This window comes from Geotrypetes seraphini, chromosome 3, assembly GCF_902459505.1.
Source record: "Geotrypetes seraphini chromosome 3, aGeoSer1.1, whole genome shotgun sequence".
Classification (NCBI taxonomy): domain Eukaryota; kingdom Metazoa; phylum Chordata; class Amphibia; order Gymnophiona; family Dermophiidae; genus Geotrypetes; species Geotrypetes seraphini.
The window spans coordinates 27,431,806-27,454,290 of NC_047086.1; the positions used below are offsets into that span (position 1 = coordinate 27,431,806).

General features: G+C 41.4%; 1 protein-coding gene across 1 annotated transcript in view; it reads right to left on the bottom strand.

The window, feature by feature from the left end:
• Positions 1–22,485, bottom strand: part of RNGTT (RNA guanylyltransferase and 5'-phosphatase) — a 599,480-nt gene that overhangs the window by 3,832 nt on the left and 573,163 nt on the right. The window contains exon 15 of the mRNA XM_033938319.1: positions 9,062–9,185. Coding sequence (XP_033794210.1) covers positions 9,062–9,185 — 124 coding nt within the window. The remainder of the gene's footprint in view (positions 1–9,061; positions 9,186–22,485) is intronic.

The following is a 22,485-nucleotide window of genomic DNA, read 5'->3' on the forward strand; positions in this document are numbered from 1 at the left end:
GGGGGGAGGAGTACTTTTGGTAGCTAGATAGGGTTTGGTGTCCGTGAGTTCCTTTAGTAGTTTGAAAAGTTTTTATGTCTTGGATTTCTGTGCTTATTTGATTTGTGTAGTATGACTTTCTTTTATCTTTTAGTGCTTGTTATTTCAGTGTTCTCCAGGTTGTTTTTGTGTGTTCCAGGTTGTTTTTTCTCCATTCTCTTTCGAGACGTCTGCATTGTTTGAGTTGCAGTAGTTCCTTGTCAAACCATTTGTATGAGCGTCTGCAGATTCTGTTTTAAGTTAGTGGTTGTGTCATGTCTTCAAGGATGTTCATACTTAGGGTGCACCAATGGTTAAATGGCTTTAATGGATTCCAGGATGTGCTTTAAAACTTTTTTATTTTTTTTTATTTTCTGATCAAGCACAACCAAAACTTCAATTTGCACAGTTATTCCAACTTTAGATTTTTCTGGGCAACCCTAATGACACAAGCTTAATTCAGATCTGCTTCCTTCACCTTCCCTTGGATTCAATTCAAGGTTTCAAGGATTGGATTCAAGTATTTACAGATTTTATATGAGGGAATGCTTTCTCATTGTGTCCATCCTCTTTCACAGCATTGTATTATAACCTCTTATTGCAGTATCTTTTCCACTGAGAAATGCTTACTTTTTGTGCATTATTTTTCTTTGGGATACTTGAATGTCTCTACCATATCCCTCCCTGCCTCCTTTCCTCTAAGGTGTACATATTTAAGTCTTATTTCACAGATGTTTATCTAAGAAAGCAGGTGAGTGAGAGAGCTTAATTTTGAAGACAAGTAGAAGTATTTTGTATGTTGTTCAGTGTGAGACTGATAACCAATGTGACTCGCGAAGAAGCGGGGTGACAGTCATATTTTTTGGCTTTGCAGATGAGTTTAACAGCAGTGTTTTGAATCAGTTGTAGTCGATGAATTTCCTTTTGAGTTATTCCATGGTATAGAGAATTGCAGTAATTTTGATGCGTGAGATGATCAGCGAATGGATTAAGGTTTGAATAGAGGCAGGCTCTAGAACAGAGATTATAGAACGGATTAGACAGAGTTTATAGAAGCCATTTTTAGTTGATCGTGGTACGCAACATCTTTGACAGGAATGATTCCTAGTAATTTTAGTTTGGATTCTATTTGAAATGGACTGGAATCAATACATATTTGTCCTTTTAGAGTATTATTGTTTTTAACTGGGATTAGTATTCCTCGAGATTTGGTTATGTTTAGGGAAAGTCTGTTGGTTCGTAGCCATAAGCTGATTTTGTCCAATTTGGCATTGATTTCTTGGATATCGTTGATGTTTGTGGGGTTGATGGGGTGAAGAAGTTCAATGTCATTGGCATAAGCGAAGGTGATGAATCCAATTGATTAAGTTAGAGTCAAGAGAGGGGCTAATAAGATGTTGAAAAGTAGAGGAGAGAGAATAGAGCCTTATAGAACACCGTAAGTTTGAAAGATTGGGGGAGAAGATGTTCCTTTGGAGTGAACTTTGAAATTCCGATTTGCGAAATAAGAGGAGAACCAAAGAAGAGCAGAATCTGTTATACCACTGTTTTTAAGACGATTGAGAAGCAGATCATGATCAATTGTATCAGACGTGGCCGATAGATTGAGGGATATCAGAAGGACTGATTTTCGGTGATCATGGAAGTAGGATTAATTTTTTTTGTTGTTGAATTATTTTTGGAACCATCTCCATGAGTTAGCAAACTCTATTGGAGAAGATCTGAAATGGCAACTCATATTTTCTTTTGCATCACACAGGAAAACACAGGCATGCATATCTAACATCCTATATTGTATGATATTTCCTACATATATGTATGTTATATATGATTAATGACTTGTGTCAGAGAAATGGGCGGAGAAATGGCAGATGAAGTTTAATGTGGAAAGGTGCAAAGTAATGCATTTAGGCAGAAAGAACAAGGAACACGAGTATAGAATGCCAGGTGCAACTCTGGGTAAGAGCGAACAGGAAAAGGACCTGGGTGTACTGATAGATAGGACCCTGAAGCTGTCGGCACAATGTGCAGCAGCGGCAAAGAAAGCAAATAGAATGTTGGGCATGATAAAGAAAGGAATCATGAGTAGATCGGAGAAAGTTATAATGCCGCTTTATAGAGCAATGGTCAGACCACACTTGGAATACTGTGTCCAACATTGGTCTCCCAACCTAAAGAAGAATATAAAACTGCTGGAGAGGGTGCAGAGACGAGCAACGAAGCTAATAAAAGGTATGGAGAACTTGGAATACGAGGAACGACTTAAGAGACTGGGATTGTTCTCCTTTGAGAAAAGGAGGCTGCGAGGGGATATGATCGAGACTTTCAAAATACTGACAGGAATTGACAAAATAGAGCAGGAAGAAAAATTATTTACAATGTCCAATGTGACACGGACAAGAGGACATGGACTAAAGCTAAGGGAGGACAAGTCCAGGACAAATATCAGGAAGTTCTGCTTCACGCAACGAGTGGTGGACACCTGAAATGCTCTCCCAGAGGAGGTTATTGCGGAATCCACCATCCTAGGATTTAAAAGCAAACTAGATGCACATCTCCTTACGAGAGGCATAGAGGGATATGGATGACTAAAATTACGCTAGGTGCACACCCCTGGCTGGACCTCCGTGTGTGCAGATCGCCGGACTTGATGGACCGAAGGTCTGATCCGGAGATGGCAGTTCTTATGTTCACAAGACAGGAATCAGAACTCTTATGCTCAGTTTTGAGGTAATCTATTTACTCTCCTACTCTATATCCCAACTTCAAAATTTGCTTCTTTTCCACAACAATTTTAGTTTCCATCCCATTTGTCTCCTTTCCAGCCAAGAAATCTGAAAATTGTAAACTTCAAATTCAGAAATAATTTCTGAAGGCTCACCCCTCCTCTTGTCAAGGGTAAGGGTCAGGTCAGGTCAGAGAAGCACGCATCCTGGAGATGAATGAGTGGCTACGTAGATGGTGTCAGAGAGCGTTTTGACTTCCTGGACCAAGGGCTGCTGAGAAAGGATGGTATACATCTATCAAAGAATGGAAGAAGTGTCTTCGGTGGCAGGCTGGCCAATCTATGAATAGGGGCTTTAAACTAGAAGTGAAGGGGCAGGGTGATCAAAGCCACTGGGTGAGTATAAGCCCTTAGCCAAGTAAATTACTGAATACCTCTACATGGATGGGAAAGGGGGGCAGTACACTAATGCTCAAAGTATGGGAAACAAGATTCTGGATCTAGAAGTAGTGATGGAAGAAGATGAGTTGGATATAGTGGCTATCACAGAGACATGATTCCTAGAGAACCATGACTAGGATGTAGTTATGGCGAGCTATAATCAGTTCAGGAAAGACAGGGTAGGACAAAAAGGAGGGGGAGTAGCATTATATGTTAAAGATCACATTAAAGCCACACAATTGAAGGATCTGTAGGGCAAGGAAGAGGCACTGTGGATCAATTTGGAAAGATGGTAGGGTAAATTTATATTGGTGTGATATACAGGCCTCCTTCACAGATGGAAGAAGTGGACAGAGATTTAATAATAGACATTCAGAATATATCTAAAAAAGGGGACGCTTTACTAATAGGTGATTTTAACATGCTGGATATTGCAGGGTCTTCTAGATGAGATCCTAGGTTCTCTACAAGGAGAACTGTTCCAGCAGTTGGTAATGGAACCCACATGGCATGGGGGGGTCGTACTGGACTTAGTGCTTACAAATGGGAAAAGTATTTCTGATGTTACAGTGGATGATCATCTGGCAATCAGTGATCACTGCATAGTACGGTTTAATATTAAGACGGGCACAGAGAAGGCTCATTCAAAAGTAAAGGTTCTAGACTTTAAAAAACTAACTTTGCTCAGATGGGGAATTACGTCAAGGAATTGTCTGGCTGGGAACATATGGAAGGAGTAGATATGCAGTGAGAAAAACTGAAAGGAGTTATTGTAAGGGCGACAAATCTTTTTGTGAGATAAGTAAATAAAAGTAAGAGAAAAAGAAGGCCGCTTTGGTTCTCAAAAGTAGTAGAGGCTAGCTTTCATAAACGACAAAAGATCGCAGAAAGAGGAAGACAGGCAAAAATATCTGGAAAAGTTAAGAGAGGCTGGTTGAAAAGTCAAAAAAGCAAAGATATAAATGGAAGAAAAAAAATAGCTGACACGGTAAAACGAGGAGCAAAATATTTTTTTAGATATATCAGTGATAGGAAGAAGTACAAAAGTGGCACTGTGAGACTCAGAAGTGAAGGGGAGGAATATGTAGAAGCTGATAAAGAAAAGGCTGAATTGCTTAACAAATATTTCTGTTCTGTGTTCACGACTGAAGATCCGAGAGTAGGACTGCAGAAGACAAATGCAAATAGGGATGGTGAAGTGGAAGACCCCAATTGATTTTCAGAGGGTTGTATTCATGAGGAGCTAGCTAAATTAAACATAGTAACTTAGTAGATGATGGCAGATAAAGACCCGAATGGTCCATCCAGTCTGCCCAACCTGATTCAATTTAAAATTTTTTTCTTCTTAGCTATTTCTGGGCAAGAATCCAAAGCTCTACCCGGTATTGTGCTTGGGTTCCAAATGCCAAAATCTTTGTCAAAACCTACTCCAGCCCATCTACACCCTCCCTGCCATTGAAGCCCTCTCCAGCCCAGCCCATCCTCCCCCAAACAGCCATATACAGACCATGCAAGTCTGCCCAGTACTGGCCTTAGTTCAATATTTAATATTATTTTCTGATTCTAGACCTCTGTGTTCATCCCACGCTTCTTTGAACTCAGTCACCGTTTTCCTCTCCACCACCTCTCTCGGGAGCGCATTCCAGGCATTCACCACCCTCTCTGTAAAGTAGAATTTCCTAACATTGTTCTTGAATCTACCACCCCTCAACCTCAAATTATGTCCTCTGGTTTTACCATTTTCCTTTCTTTGGAAAAGATTTTGTTCTACGTTAATACCCTTCAAATATTTGAACATCTGAATCATATCTCCCCTGTCCCTCCTTTCCTCTAGGGTATACATATTCAGGGCTTCCAGTCTCTCCTCATACGTCTTCTGGTGCTAGCCTCCTATCATTTTCGTCACTCTTCTCTGGATCGCTTCAAGTCTTCTTACATCCTTCGCCAGATACGGTCTCCAAAACTGAACACAATACTCCAAGTAGGGCCTCACCAATGACCTGTACAGGGGCATCAACACCTTCTTCCTTCTACTGACTATACCTCTCTTTATACAGCTCAGCATCCTTCTGGCAGCAGCCACCGCCTTGTCACACTGTTTTTTTGCCTTTAGATCTTCGGACACTATCACCCAAGCTCCCTCTCCCCGACCGTGCATATCAGCTTCTCACCTCCCAGCATATACGGTTCCTTCTGATTAAATCCCCAAATGTATTACTCTGCATTTCTTTGCATTGAATTTTAGTTGCCAGGCATTAGACCATTCCTCTAACTTTTGCAGATCCTTTTTCATATTTTCCACTCCCTCTTTGTTGTCTACTCTGTTACAAATCTTGGTATCATCTGCAAAAAAGGCACACTTTTCCTTCTAACCTTTCAGCAATGTCACTCAAACATATTGAACAGGATCGGCCCGAGCACCAAAGCCTGAGGGACTCCACTAGTCACCTTTCCTTCCTCTGAGCGACTTCCATTAACCACCACCCTCTGGCATCTGTCCGACAACCAGTTTCTAACCCAGTTCACCACTTTGGGTCCTAACTTCAGCCTTTCAAGTTTGTTCAACAGCTTCCTATGAGGAACCGTATCAAAGGCTTTGCTGAAATCTAAGTAAAATTACATCTAGCATATGTCCTCGATCCAGCTCTCAGGTCACCCAATCAAAAAATTCAATCAGGTTCGTTTGGCACGATTTACCTTTTGTAAAGCCATGTTGCTCGGTTCCTGTAAACCAGGGGTAGGGAACTCCGGTCCTCGAGAGCCGTATTCCAGTCGGGTTTTCAGGATATCCGCAATGAATATGTATGAGATCTATTTGCATGCACTGCTTTCAATGTATATTCATTGGGGAAATCCTGAAAACCTGACTGGAACACGGCTCTCGAGGACCGGAGTTCCCTACCCCTGCTGTAACCCATTAGATTCCATTATTTTTCCAATAACCAAAATGAGGCTCACCAGCCTGTAGTTTCCCACTTCATCCCCGTGACCACTTAAAAAAGGTAGACAAAGCGATAGGGCCAGATGATGTACATCTGAGGGTACTGAAGGAACTTAGGGAAGTTCTGGTACCTTCGCTGACTGACCTTTTCAATGCTTCTCTAGAGTTGGGAGTTTGTCTCGGAGGATTGGAGAAGGGCGGATGTGGTCCTTCTATACAAAATTGGAAGTAAGGAAGAAGTAGGGAATTACAGGCCAGTAAGTTTGAATTCTGTGGTAAGCAAATTAATGGAAACGCTTTTAAAACAGAGAATGGTCAAGTTTCTGGAATCCAGTAGATTACAGGACCATAGGCAACATGGATTCACTAGAGGTAAGTCTTGTCAGACAAATCTGATCAATTCTTTGATTGAGTGACCAGAGAATTGGGTAGAGGGAATGCACTAGATGTGGTGTATTTAGATTTTAGCAAAGCCTTTGACAGTGTACCACACAGACGGCTAATAAATAAACTGAGTGCTCTTGGGATGGGCCCCACAGTGGGCTGGGTCAGGAACTGGTTGAGTGGAAGACGACAGAGGGTAGTGGTCAATGGAGATTGCTCCAAGGAAAGGGATGTTACCAGTGATGTGCCTCAAAGTTCTATCCTTGTGCCTGTTCATGTTAACATTTTTATAAGCAATATTGCTAAAGGGCTTTCAGATAAGATTTGCTTCTTTGTGGAAGATACCAAAATCTGTAACAAAGTAGATACTCTGGATGGTAAGAATAACATGAAGAAAGACCTAGCAAAGCTTGAAGAATGGTCTGAAATTCGGCAGCTAAAATTTAATGCTAAGAAATGTAAGGTCATGCAAATGCAAAAACCCGAAGGAACAGTAGAGTTTAGGGGGTGAAGAACTTATGTGCAAGACAGAAGAGCGGGACTTTGGTGTGATTGCATGTGATGATCTTAAGGTGAGCAAACAAGTTGAAAAGGTGACTGTGAAAGTTAGAAGGATAGTAGGGTGCATAGGAAGACTTATGTCTAGTAGGAAAAAGGAGATATTGATGCCCCTGTATAGGACTCTGGTGAGACCTCATTTAGAATATTGTGTACAATTCTAAAGACCGCAACTTCAAAAAGATATAAAATGGATGGAGTCAGTCCAGAGGAAGGCTACTAAAATGGTGCATGGTCTTCATCATAAAGGCATATGGGGACAGACTTAAAGATCTCAATAGGTATACTTTAGAGAAAGGAGGAAGAGGGGAGATGTGATAGAGCGTTTAAATACCTATGTGGTATAAAGATGCACGAGTCGAGTCTCTTTCAATTGAAAGGAAGCTCTGAAATGAGAAGGCATAGGATGAAATTAAGAGGTGATAGGCTCTGGCGTAATCTAAGGAAATGCTTTTTTACAGAAAGGGTGGTAGATGCGTAGAACAGTCTCCCAGAAGTGGTTGAGACAGACATGGGATGTCTTAGGGAGAGAAAGAGATAATGTTTACTGTGGATGGGCAGACTAAATGGATCATTCAGTATCATTCCATTGGCTTCTTTAAGCATCCCCAATCAAGGCTGGAATATCTGCCGCAATCTCTTAACCTCCTGATATGCTAATCTGGTTTTTCTGTTTACATGTTCCAATTCAATTTTCTGAGATATCATTATTTGTCTTGCTGAACTTGATGTTGAAACACCTCGGTTCATTTGCGATACTTTCTCTCATCACCAAAATGTTTTGCTTGTCATCTTTGTTCTGCTACTTTTCTGGTTTCTTCCGAGATACAAGGTGATTTCTTGGCTGTCTTTCTCTTCTGGAGTGGTTTTTTTTAAGCTTCATCACCAATTACCATTTTGATGTCATACCATGACCCTTCGGAATCTCTATTTCCTGTATCAAGACTGGCAACTCTGTTGGAAGCTTTATCCAATAGTCTGATGGAATATTTCTAATGTCATATTTTGGGAGGTCTCTAATGATCTTCTTGTGAAGTTTTACTTTGATCTTGTATGTCAAAAGCTCGTGGCAACTTCCACAAGTAGCTCCTGGATTAGTCCTTGCAGTCAAAAATGCAGATTTCTCTCTCTGTCCTTTGCAGATGTAGTCAATTTGATTTCGATACATGCCATTTGGAGAGGTCCACATGTACTGGCAATGTTTGTGGTGTTGGAAATACGTATTCATGATTGACGGTTTGTTTTGCAAAACTGTACTAAGTTATCACCAGCTTCATTTCTTTCTCCTATGCTGTGCTTTCCAACCATTGCATCTTCAGATGTACTTCCTACTTTTGCATTGAAATCCTTGGCCTATATTTCCGGTGCTTATCCTTCACATCGGTGCAATTCTGAAACCAGCGCCGATGTGCGATTGACACACGATTGGTGGCCGCTGATATCGGCGCCGATTTGAGAATCCAGGCCATACTGTATATAAGACTCATAAATCTAAACGAGTATAATATTTAAGCTCTTACATTAAGATGAATTTTCAGCTGAGAACTTAGGGCTCCTTTTACGAAGGTACGCTAGCATTTTTAGCGCACGCACCGGATTAGTGCGCGCTAGTCGAAAAACTGCCACCTGCTCAAGAGGAGGCGGTAGCGGCTAGCGCGCTATTCTGTGCGTTAAGGCCCTAACGCGGCTTCGTAAAAGGAGCCCTTAGGCTTCTAAGCTTTGATGAAAATATGGCAAAAATACAGGAATCTAATTTAGGGACTAAGAATTTTCTGAATACGAGGAGCCAAAAAAGAAACACTAATGGGAATGAAAGTCACATGATACATCCGTGTGAATCAATATTCAACTTACAGCTTTGGAAACACTAATTCCACTTATATTTAACTAAAATATGTTTTATTCATAATTTGTTAATTCCCTCTTAAGAAGTAAATACTATACAATTGCTCAACAGAAGAAACTTATTATGTATAGAATTAACTTTATCTTACCCATGGCAGTGTCATATGAATTTGGAAAGCTTTTGTCTATCCTCTGTCTCATGAAGACCCAGCTGTTATTTTCAAACTTGCATTCTATAATTTTGTTGTCATATTGTTTTAGCTCTTTCGTGACCTGTTGAAAAATTGAGAGCAGTACACTTTGGATTACCTTAATAGCCCTTGTCTGCTTATTTTGTGAAAAGTCAGTTGTAATATGCAGAGGATTAAGGGATCGTTTTACTAAGGTGTGCTATTAGATTTAGCACATGCTAATTTATCTATTCATCCAATTTTCTATACCGTTCTCAAAAAGGAGCGCAGAACAATTTACATTAATTTATTCATGTACTCAGGCATATTTCCCTGTCTGTCCTAGTGAGCTCACAATCTATCTAATGTACCTGGGGCAATGAGGGGATTAAGCGACTTGCCCAGGGTCACAAGGAGCAGTGTAGGTTTCAACCCACAACCTCAGGGTGCGGAGGCTGTAGCTTTAACCACTCTAGAAATCAAAATGTGGTGAAAGTGAACCATGTAAAGGGCTATCAAGCCATTGTGACATCCCTGATGAGGTTGGCTCTTAGACACTGATGGAATGAGGCATTATGACATCACAATACCAGCTCTGGTTATCAGAGGCTGAAGCTTGTCACACTATTTATTTATTCAATTTTTCTATACTGTTCTTCCAAGGGGCAATGGGGTGATTAAGTGACTTGCCCAGGGTCACAAGGAGCAGTGTAGGTTTGAACCCACAACCTCAGAGTACTGGGGCTGTAGCTTTAACCACTGTGCCACACTCTCATGCAGCCCACAAGTATACAATGGGCTGCATGGCAATTACCATGCACTAAATCCATCAATGCACCCTCGTAAAAGGAAGCCTATAAGAGAGAGAAGACCAGAGATAAAGTAGGTTTCCAGTAACTGAGGCAGATTTAATGGGCATATGTGGCAATATATGTCACGCTGTCCTCGAAGAACACTTGGTACGGCTGAGTAACTTTGCTTTCTCTACTAAAAAGAGCAAGATGCATTTCAACAACAGTTCTTGAGGTTAAACATGTTTGCATTCGCTCCTGGTTGGATATAAATATTTTATGCAGATATTTTACTTTCACGGTGTGCGCTACTATAAATCATAAAATGATTTCCCTCCACATTAAACAACTTATATGCTTTGTTAAAGATATCAAAGAGGAACTTCACATCTGAATATTACAACTACTATAGTATTAATGATAGGCAGTACAGCAAATACTGAATGAAGCCCCTGTATATTTCCTTCCTGGCTTCCAGGTATGAAGACCAACGAGCACTTACATGAAGCTATATGCAATTTCCCCCAATCGATGCTGCCGTCAGAATTTAGTGCTTGAGGTAAGTGTGGAAGTCTTCGTCTCAGATGAATTTTTCCCAGCCTGTGTGATATGATCCACAACTCACCGGTAACCATGACAACTAGAAAAACTCATCTGCTCCTTCTTTACATTTCACCAGTCTACAATAAGACTGCATGGATAGTAACAAATTGTACCATGCTAGTGCTGAAAACAAATGCCGTTCAGAGCAGTAATATTACAAAAGCAGTTTTATCTTTCAAGGTTTTACCTGGTCCCCTCCCTGTAGTCAACTCTCAAAATGTCTTACTGCAGTTGTAATGTTAACCTCTCTGCCTGCACACCACTACCTTCATTGCTGAAAAAACCCGGCTGTTCCAATTCCTCCAAGGTTTCACCCCCCATAAATGGAACAGTGTGCAATGCTATACTGCAATGATGGCCTGTCTCTCTATCTCTGGAAATAGGACCCTATGTGAGATGTTCATGTCATAAGGTGACAGGAATTTACAGGAAAGGGGGATGCAGATGGAAGCCTACTCTGTTGTGCTGTCACCCCCATAAAGCAAAGAAAGACAGTGGAGAGAGATCTCACATTACTTGAGCAACAGGACAGAAGAAGAGAACAGATATGAGGATGCATGAAGAGTAGGGAATATAAGAAAAACTATCCTTATTTGATTCATCCCCATTTACTTTGCATCCTGACACTTCAGATAATTTTTTTTTTTTAACCTGGGAGAGATCCAGGGGTATATTTAGAGGGTTACTATACAATACAAAACGCCCTAGAGTAATAGATCACTACAGGTCCTTGACTTGGGGGGCTGCCGTGGGAGCGGACTGCTGGGCGTGATGGACCTATGGTCTGACTCGGCAGAGGCAATGCTTAAGTTCTTATGAGAGAATTTAGAGAATGAGTTGGATCTGCTAATAAAGTTAATACATCATTTTCATGAAGTTTTAATTTCATAAGCTCCAAAAATCAGGCAGTATTTAGTTTTATTGGAGTACATTGTACATGTCAGACATTGTAATATGATGTCAAAGACCCTTTTAACAAATGATTAGTGTATAATAAAAAGGGCTAATGCAAGTTGTCTGCCACAAACCTCATTTTATGCAATGGGTTTTACTGCAGCTTATGTGTGATAACAGAATTTGTAAATTGGGCTCTAAAGGTGATGAAGGGCAGTGTAGCCTTGTAAAGCTGCTCAGCTCAAAGGTCTCCAGAAATTATTAGTTACACAGATTAATGCTTTAAAGTATAGGTATAAATGCTGTATCCTCTTAAAAATGTGGGAAGTTACTAAGTAGTACATTTAAAACAAACCAGAGAAAATACTTCTTTACTCTATGTTGCCTAAGTTTTCATATCCTCTGTGAAGGTAACTGGATTGTCTTTCAGACATGGGTATAGAAGAGACCCTAAACTTTGTAGTATATGAACAGGAAAATAAGTGTTTATTAAATGCTGGAAATATTCCATCTAAACCCAGGTCTAAGTCCACAGAAGGTATCCAAAGTGAGCAAATAACCACTGCAAACACGAAGTACAGACCCCCACACACTGCCCCAGTGATCACTGACCCTCCCTCCACTAAAAATCGTAATAACAACTTTATATATCTGCCTCCAGAACATCAGCATCTGGCAGCCTGGCATAGGAAAGCCTAGTAGAGCTGGCTTAAGTGGTCTTGGGGGTGGGTTAGTGAACCATGGAAAGAAGGACCCAGGCCCATAAGCCACTCTAATCACTGCATTCATCATGAAAAATGTACACTCCCCAAACCCTTTTGTATTGCCATATAAGTAGCTCCTGCAGCCATAAAGGCTATTGAGGTGGTAGATAGGTGGGTCTAGTAGGTTCAGGGAGTGTTTTTTTTTTGGGGGGGGCTCACCATGACCTATAAGGGAGCTGTAGTGAGATGTTTCTGTTTTTGTGAAGTTCACAGCAGTGCCCTGTAAGGTACCCCACTACTCTGGTGCCATATCTGGGTGTCCAGTCCATCACTTTTCTGGCCCCTCCCGCACCCAAAAGGACTTTTTCTAGGCGTTTGTGATTTGGATGAATTTTTGGATGAAAATGGGGTATAAAGATGGATAACTTAAAGGTCTGGGCGATCAGATGACTGGATGTACAGTTGGACAATTAAAAAAAAAAATGCTGGACATATTTTTCAAAAATGGACCTTTTCCAGTGTCCGACTTAGGCCAAAACGGACTTAGACGTTTCTTTTGATTATGCCCCTCCACATGTATTGTGACCGGGTAAGACCTGGACTGGAGTAGTCCGAGCCCTGACCTGGGTCATCCAATCCTCAACCGAGCAATTGAACGAGGCATGGAGGGTAGCGGGGTGTCTGCATCAAATAAAAAGATCTAGTACAGGTGTTTAGTGTGAATTTTAAGATAACTTTATTTTCTGGCTTTATACTGTAATGCCATTCAAAAAACATACAAACAAAAAACTCATTAGTGGCTAAACATCCTGTTAGCCCACCATACTTATTCACTTTACAGTTCAAGAAAAGAAAATATGGCAACTTCAAACAGCTTGCCTCTGGAGCAATTCTCAGGGTGTAATTAGCCCTAACACCCTAAGCATGGGCTTCTTAATTCTTCTGTTACACTTAGTTAATCAGAAGCAGTAATTGTTAATTTTTCTGTTACTTTGTTTGTGAGGCAACACCACATTATCAGAAACAGCTTTTACTTCCCTCCATAACCATGCCCTCAAACATGCCTAATTCCTCAGGCTCCATTTCCATATCCTCTACTGACATTTCCATCTCATATTCAGTACCTCCTTCAGAAGAAAGATTGGAGGCTTCAGCTCTGAGGTTTTCTACCTGCTTGTTCTGGGAAGTGCTGGTCTCTGCCTTCTGAATCTGGGCTTGCACAGGTCTGCTTCTCCTCAAGGATTCAGGAATGCTGTAAGTTTGTGGCTGCCTCCTTTGCCTAGAGACCACATCCTTTTCTCTAGCATGGAGCTGATTACCTCCAGAAACACCTGTGGTTCTCTGGTGCTTTGCTAATGAGCCTGGATAGCTTCCCTTTTTACTAACCTTACTCCCAGCACAGCTGATTGTAGGAGCTAATCCCTTTGTGGGTTTTGCTATCCCCTGCATGCTGGTACCTGTAGTTCTTTGCCTTTAGCTTGCCCTACACTAGAACTAGGCAAGTATAATCGGGTCACTTTTGGGTTGCCTTTCACTGGGGATAAATTCTACAGGGCAGTTTCCCTAACCTGCCTGCTTCTAGGGGTAGATTTAGGGATAGTTTTAGAGCACTGCAGGACTCTCCTTGTCACAGTATGCCAAATCGTTTAGTACTACTTTGGGGAGCAAAATGTATTGTCCTGCTCTGAGTGTATGTATGTATCTTGTTCCATTTCTGTACTGTGCTGATTAAATAAAGGTTTAAAAAAAAGAAAGAAAAGAAAGCAGGCTGTTGAATGTTTTGCACTGCTCTGTAGGGAATTATAACCAGGCACTCCTGTCAAGTCTCGTGCTTTAACTACAAAGCTACTCCTCCACTCCAATCTGAATTGTATAAGGTTTTACACGGGCCTGGGGGTAAAAATGTTTATTTATTTTGCTCACACCTTTTTCCAGCAGTAGCTCAACCCCATCAGGCTCAAAATCTAATTTTGAACCTAAGACAACGGAGGGTTAAATGATATGTCCAAGATCACAAGGAGCAGCAGCGGGATTTGAACTGAGCACCCCTTTATGCTCCAAGCACTAAGCTACTCCTCCCCTCCATCCTACACTCAAAATGTTTAGCCCTGCTCCAAGGTGCTAAAAACCAGACAGGATCACAAATAGGATCCACTAAACCCAGAGGGGGAGAGGAAAGAGGCAGGTGAGGGGATGTATTTGGGGAGCAGAAGTATTTGGATGAAAACGGTGACAGAGTTCAAACACAGAGGATCTCTAATCAGAAAATAATGGGTATACTTTGATGGAACTAAGGCCAGTACTGGGCAGGCTTGCATGGCCTGTGTTCTGTATATGGACGTTCAGTTGAGGATGAGCTGGGGAGGGTTTCGATGGGCTGGACTGAGCTTAGATGGAGACTCCGGTAGATGGAACCTAAGCACACTACTGGGCAGGGCTCGGGGTTTCTGGGCCAGAAATATCTAAGGACCATTTAAACTAAATTAATTTATGGCGCATGTATGGTTGGGCAGACTGGATGGACCACTCGGGTCTTTATCGCTTGATCTTTGGACTGAGAAAAAAAGACCACACTAGCCCCTATTATAAGAAATTACACTGGCTACCTGTGGAGGCGCGAATACTGTTGAAATTTGCTTGTATCTGCTTCAAACAAGTCTGGGGCCTAGCACCTTCCTACCTGCAAACTCACTTCACTCTACACAACCCCACACGCACAACCAGAAACAAAAACATCTTTGCTAAACAAATACTTCTGTTCTGTGTTCACAGAAGAAAATCCTGGAGAAGGACCGAGATTGTCTGGCAAAGTTACACGAGAAAATGGAGTAGATTCTGCGCCGTTTACGGAGGAGGGTGTTTATGAGCAACTTGAAAAACTGAAGGTGGACAAAGCGATGGGACCAGACGGGATCCATCCCAGGATATTAAGGGAGCTCAGAGAGGTTCTGGCGAGTCCTATTAAAGACTTGTTCAACAAATCTCTGGACACGGGAGTGATTCCTGGGGATTGAAGGAGAGCGGATGTGGTCCCTATTCATAAAGGTGGTCACAGGGATGAAGCAGGAAACTACAGGCCGGTGAGCCTCACTTCAGTTGTTGGAAAAATAATGGAAGTGTTGCTGAAAGAAAGGATAGTGTATTTCCTTGAATCTAATGGGTTACAGGATCCGAGGCAACATGGCTTTACAAAAGGTAAATCGTGCCAAACGAACCTGATTGAATTTTTTGATTGGGTGACCAGAGAGCTGGATCGAGGACATATGCTAGATGTAATTTACTTGGATTTCAGCAAAGCCTTTGATACAGTTCCTCATAGGAGGCTGTTGAACAAACTTGAAGGGCTGAAGTTAGGACCCAAAGTGGTGAACTGGGTCAGAAACTGGCTGTCGGACAGACGCCAGAGGGTGGTGGTTAATGGAAGTCGCTCGAAGGAAGGAAAGGTGACTAGTGGAGTCCCTCAGGGTTCGGTGCTGGGGCCAATCCTGTTCAATATGTATGTAAGTGACATTGCTGAAGGGTTAGAAGGAAAAGTGTGCCTTTTTGCAGATGATACCAAGATTTGTAACAGAGTAGACACCGAAGAGGGAGTGGAAAATATGAAAAAGGATCTGCAAAAGTTAGAGGAATGGTCTAATGCCTGGCAACTAAAATTCAATGCAAAGAAATGCAGAGTAATGCATTTGGGGATTAATAATAGGAAGGAACCGTATATGCTGGGAGGAGAGAAGCTGATATGCACGGACGGGGAGAGGGACCTTGGGGTTATAGTGTCCGGAGATCTAAAGGCGAAAAAACTGTGTGACAAGGCAGTGGCTACTGCCAGAAGGATGCTGGGCTGTATAAAGAGAGGTATAGTCAGTAGAAGGAAGAAGATGTTGATGCCCCTGTACAGGTCATTGGTGAGGCCCCACTTGGAGTATTGTGTTCAGTTTTGGAGACCGTATCTGGCGAAAGACGTAAGAAGACTTGAGGCGGTCCAGAGGAGGGCGACGAAAATGATAGGAGGCTTGCGCCAGAAGACGTATGAGGAAAGACTGGAAGCCCTGAATATGTATACCCTAGAGGAAAGGAGAGACAGGGGAGATATGATTCAGACGTTCAAATACTTGAAGGGTATTAACGTAGAACAAAATCTTTTCCAGAGAAAGGAAAATGGTAAAACCAGAGGACATAATTTGAGGTTGAGGGGTGGTAGATTCAGGGGCAATGTTAGGAAATTCTACTTTACGGAGAGGGTAGTGGATGCCTGGAATGCGCTCCCGAGAGAGGTGGTGGAGAGTATAACTGTGACTGAGTTCAAAGAAGCGTGGGATGAACACAGAAGATTTAGAATCAGAAAATAATATTAAATATTGAACTAGGCCAGTTACTGGGCAGACTTGCACGGTCTGTGTCTGTGTATGGCCGTTTGGTGGAGGATGGGCAGGGGAGGGCTTCAATGGCTGGGAGGGTGTAGATGGGCTGGAGTGAGTCTTGACAGAGATTTCGGCAGTTGGAACCTAAGCACAGTACCGGGTAAAGCTTTGGATTCTTGCCCAGAAATAACTAAGAAGAAAAAATTAAAAATAAATTAAAATTGAATCAGGTTGGGCAGACTGGATGGACCATTCGGGTCTTTATCTGCCGTCATTTACTATGTTACTATGTTTTGCATACCCGAAGATCACAGGCTGCAAATACAAATCCTTTCTAGACAGAACCTTCATGTTCCAAGCAAACAGACAGCAAACTTGGCTGGGAAGCCACATAAATAAAGCCAGACAGACCTACAACACATTCCGAAAATCAATTAAAACCGTTCTATTTGACAAATTCCTTGCTTAATCAGATGACCTCTCTCAGGTATTCTTTCCCTTTCAACCCCAATGTATTATGTAACATCTTTCTTCTCTCATATATTCATGCTTCTCCAATTTACTATGTAACATCCCTCTTCTTGCATTTTGTAATTCGCTGATTGTCCAGCCTTCTTTCTATGTGAACCGCCTAGAAGTCAGTTTGACTATGAAACATAGAAACATAGAAAAATTACGGCAGATAAGGGCCATAGCCCATCAAGTCTGCCCACTTCACAGACCCACCTCCCTGAGTCTGCTCTCCTGGAGATCCCTCTCCTAATTCCAAGTTTCCAAGTTTTATTAGTGCTTAATAAATCGCTTATTAAATACCCATCCTTAACTCCACCCTATGGCGGTATAGAAAAATAAAGTTATTATTATTATTTATCTGCCATCATTTACTATGTTACTATGGTATCGAAAGATGGGGAAGGTAGCAGGTATGGAGGCAGAGTGGTTTAAGATGACAGACTTGGGTGGGCAGAAAGAGCAGTGAGGCTCACAGCCGATCTCTCTCTGCTCTCTTGCAGTCAGCAGGACATGCTGTGGCAGCACTTACTTGTTATTTAAAGGTGGTCTAAGTACTGATATTCATCTGGTGTTGGATGTACGTCGCTGTGCTATCCAGAACTGAGGACAGGTGTCGCTGACACAACACCCTTGACACAAATGCATCGGCCCTATATGTTTTAGTGGCTTAAACATTGTGTCCTGCCCTTTTGTAAAATACTGGCTTATTTGTATTGGTCACAAAAAATACAAAAGTGCTGGGAATAAGACATTTAAAGTGTGACTAGTACGCCTTAGTTTCTAACATTTGCTAACATATGAAAGGGGAAATGGGATTTGATATACCGCCTTTCTGTGGTTAAAAATCAGTGATTTATGTATAAGAACATCTACTTGCCACGTGTCCCATTATATCTAAATATTGCTGCATTAATAATGCTGTATGGTGATGTTCTCGTCATGCAGAATCAATCAACATTATATACAGCTATATATTTATCTTTTTTCTATTTATATACATAAAAGGTTGAGGAAAACAGGATATCCTTTATTAGAAGACAGATATATATACTGGCTATGTAATGATTTGGAAGAGCAAGCTGCTTTGGTAATAAAATTTTGCAGTGTGCTCTCTTCTTTATGAAACAGAATTAATGCTGACAGAGGAAACCCTGTTATAAACCAAAATGATATTCGATGATAGCAGGTGTGTTTTCTGTAATTAGCAAGGCTATTATTACATGGTTTATCATTCTTGCACTTACTGCTTCAGAATAGCAATAAATTATGCGACTGCTTTGACTGCAGCAATTAATCAGTGTTATTAACTATGTGTATATTTTGCTTGGTCACCCATTAGCGATTGTGAAGAAAGATCCTTCCAGAAAGCATAACCACCTGCAAAAATACTGACTGCATGCATTTTTTTTGTTGGAAAAAATGCTGATCATAGTCAGTAATAATCACAAGCTGGAGCAACTGTCTTATGCAAAAACAAATCTCATATGTTACTTGCGTTAGCAAATGACCTTATCAGAAAGTACGCAGGTAAGGCTAGACTCAGTCAGGGCACTGGTCTTTGACCTATGGGCCCGCCGTGGGAGCGGACTGCTGGTCTGACCCAGCAGCGGCAATTCTTAGGTTCTTGTGTCTTAACTGTGTAGTATTTAAATGCATTTTGATTAGTATTGCCGCTGCTGGGTCAGACCAGTGGTCCATCGTGCCCAACAGTCCGCTCACGCGGCGGCCCTTAGATCAAAGACCAGTGCCCTGAGACTAGCCTTACTTGTGTACGTTCTGATTCAGCAGGAACTTGTCTAACTTTGTCTTGAATCCCTGGAAGGTGTTTTCCCCTATAATAGACTCCGGAAGAGCATTCTAGTTTTCTACCGCTCTCTGGGTGAAGAAGAGCTTCCTTATGTTTGTACGGAATCTATCCCCTTTAGCTTTAGAGAGTGCCCTCTCATTCTCTCTGCCTTGGAGAGGGTGAACAACCTGTCTTTATTTACTAATTCTATTCCCTTCATTATCTTGAATGTTTCGATCATGTCCCCTCTTTTCAAGGGAGAAGAGGCCCAGTTTCTCTAATCTCTCACTGTACGGCAACTCCTCCAGCCCCTTAACCATTCTAGTTGCTCTTTTCTGGACCCTTTCGAGTAGTACTGTGTCCTTCTTCATGTACGGCGACCAGTGCTGGACACAGTATTCCAGGTGAGGGCGCACCATGGCCCGGTACAGTGGCATGATAACCTTCTCCGATCTGTTCGTGATCCCCTTCTTAATCATTTCTAACATTCTGTTCGCCCTTTTCGTTGCAGCTGTGCATTGCGCAGACGGCTTCATTGACTTGTCGACCAGTACTCCCAAATCTCTTTCCTAGGGGGTCTCTCTATATTCGTGTGTAAGATTTTTATTACCGACATGCATCACCTTATATTTATCCAAGTTAAACCTCATTTGCCATGTCGCGGCCCATTTCTCAAGCATGTTTATGTCACGTTGCAGGTCTTTGCAATCCTCCTGTGTCTTCACTATTCTGAATAACTTTGTATCGTATGCAAATTTAATCACCTCACTTGTCGTACCAATCTCCAGGTCATTTATAAATATGTTGAAGAGCATGGGTTGAAAAGAAGCATAGAGGTGGGGAAAGGGAGGGCATGGGAAATCTAAAAAGTCAGAGTACCACTTTCTTTCATACAAATCAAATACGGCCCCCTTTCTAATAATAAAGGAGTCCAATTGTTTTTTAAATTTCAATTAGTTTTAGTGCTCTTAAGAGTCTACTAAAAAGTACAAAGATTTTGCATTTAATGCATGTTAACATCAATGTTAATTCACAGTAACTGCAAAACCTCTGCATTAATTGTTAATGCATTTTTTCAATATGTTTATTGAATTTTATAAAGCTGTACATGTACAACTGAAAATAAACAATGGATAAACATAAGTATGCAAAACCGAAGGTATGAGCTATGTATAGAAAAGAGCAATATTCATAACAGGCATAACAAAAAACCAGCATAGTGGTAAAACTACAAAACACAAAATATCAGGAAACATGGAATAGACAAAACTGATTAAATTGTTTTATACTGAACAGAGAAACTTGACGGCAAATAAAGGCCAAATGGCTCATCCAGTCTGCCCATCCGCAGTAACCATTATCTCTTCCTCTCTCTAAGAGATCGCACTTGCCTATCCCAGGCTTTCTTGAATTCAGATACAGTGTGGAATAACTAGTAAGTTTCATGGCTCCACATCATTCTCTTCTTGGCTGGGTTGAGAACTTTTCAGCGGCCTCTCGTATTGCGATGTCATAATGCCTCATTCCACCAATGTCTAAGAGCCAACCTCATCGGTGATGTCATAATGGCTTGGTTTCCCTATACTTAGAAACATGATGGCAGATAAAGGCCAAATGGCCCATCCGCCGTAACCATTATCTCTTCCTCTCTCTAAGAGATCCCATGTGATTAGCCCAGACCCTCTTGAACTCAGACACAGTCTCTGTTTCCACCACCTCTTCCGGGAGACTGCTCCATGCATCTACCACCCTTTCTGTAAAAAAGTATTTCCTTAGGTTACTCCTGATATTCATATGTGGCAATTTGAGAGATCACCACTGTATAACTGTGGAGTGAGCTGTCGATTTCCGGTGAAGCAATACAATCTGGATTTCAACCGCAGTAAGAATATCAAATAATTTGCAGTACTCCAGTGGAGTATGAGAGGGTAGTATTATAGAGCGGAAAATGATCAATGACATAGTAAGTGGAAATAATATCCCAGATGGACTGCTAATATTCACAGCAGGTGTTGTAGAGTTCCTTGAGTACCATGAGAAGACCAGCACTGGGCTGCTCTGATTGATGAGCCTTGTAGGGTTGTCCATGTAGCTTTCTGAGCCAGATAGAATAATGACTGGAGCAAGGGTGCAGAGTGCACCGGCCTTTTTACTTTAAACCTAAAAGTTTACCACTGAGCTCGTTTTAAATATGGGTCTGAGATATCCTCTAGCAACATTGACGAGCTTAGCGGCAACTGTATGTTCTCCATGGAAGTTTTTTCTGCCGATGAAGTGGATGGAGGACGCTTGAGCATTTATGCCCTGCCAGAGCAAACCTGAGGCATTTTCTTCCATCGAGATAATACTCTCAGCTGATCAAGTGGAGCAAATTATTTATTGTTATTTATATATTTATCCACTTTCACTTTTGTAGATTTAATAATAAATAACATGGAATGTAGTTACCTAATAACATAAGAATGGCCGCTGCTGGGTCAGACCGGTGGTCCATCGTGCCCAGCAGTCCGCTCACGCGGAGGCCCCTAGGTCAAAGACCAGTGCCCTAACTGGGGAGAGGAAGAGTTGTGGACATTGACTGCTTATATAGGCAAGTCCTAAGAAAATGAGTCAAATAAATTTAAACCAAATTTTTAAAAAGGTATCATTTGGTGTGTTGCAGTCCTGAATATCTCTGATGCTGCTGTAGTAACGGTGTATGCCAAAATATTTAAACACAGTCAGGCCTACAAAAAAAATTGGCAATCTTCTTTTTAGCAACACTCCAAATATTCAACCTACATTAATCAATTTGCTCCTTTATCTAAAACATAGTTCTTCATAATACATAATACAGTGTGTTCAGAAAGTTTCTGTGCACTTAAGCTATGGTACATAGATTGCTCATCGGTATCGAAGTTGCCATGGGTATATATTGAAGGTCAGACTTGCACGGTCTGTGTCCCATATATGGACATTCAGTTGAGGATGGGCCGGATGGCTGGGATGGTTAAGATGAGCTGGAGTGAGCTTTGACGGAGACTCCAGTAGATAGAACCTAAGCACATTACTGGGCAGGGATCTGGGTTTCTGGACCAGAAATATCTAAGAAAAAGGACCATCTAGAAATATCTAAGAAAAAAGGTCTTTATCTGCTGTCATTTACTATGTTACTATGCTTTCTGCTGCATTAGCTTTAAGGTGCAATTCCTTCCCATTCCATGCCACTAATGGGTCACTTCCATGTTAGCTGTTTAATCCAGCAATTAGCATTCTCAAAACTTTCTTTGGCAAAATAAAAATGCAAAAATATATAATATACTGTAATCTTACAGGATGAAGCACTATTAGTAACGACAGAGTTTTTGGACCAGCGTACCGGTTCATTCTGTGTACCTACAGAATTTTTGATTACATCGGCCACTACTGCTATGCGTGAAACAATTTTTTGTGTTCAATGGGAAATATTATAAACAAGTATCTGGTGTAGCTATAGGGCCCTTAATAACCCTATCCATAGTCAATTTGTTTATGCCCATATTGGAAGCACAATGGTTAGTGGATTTTCCCTACAAAGTATGGGTCCTTCAATAGACTAGATTTACTGATGATATTTTCTTCTTTTGGATAGGTGATCGTGCTGCTTTAGAATGTTCTGTTCAGTGGCTTAATGAGCAACACTCAAAAACTAGGGGCTCCTTTTACGTACACACTGGATTAGCGCGTGCTAGCTGAAAAACTACCGCCTGCTCAAGAGGAGGTGGTAACGGTTAGC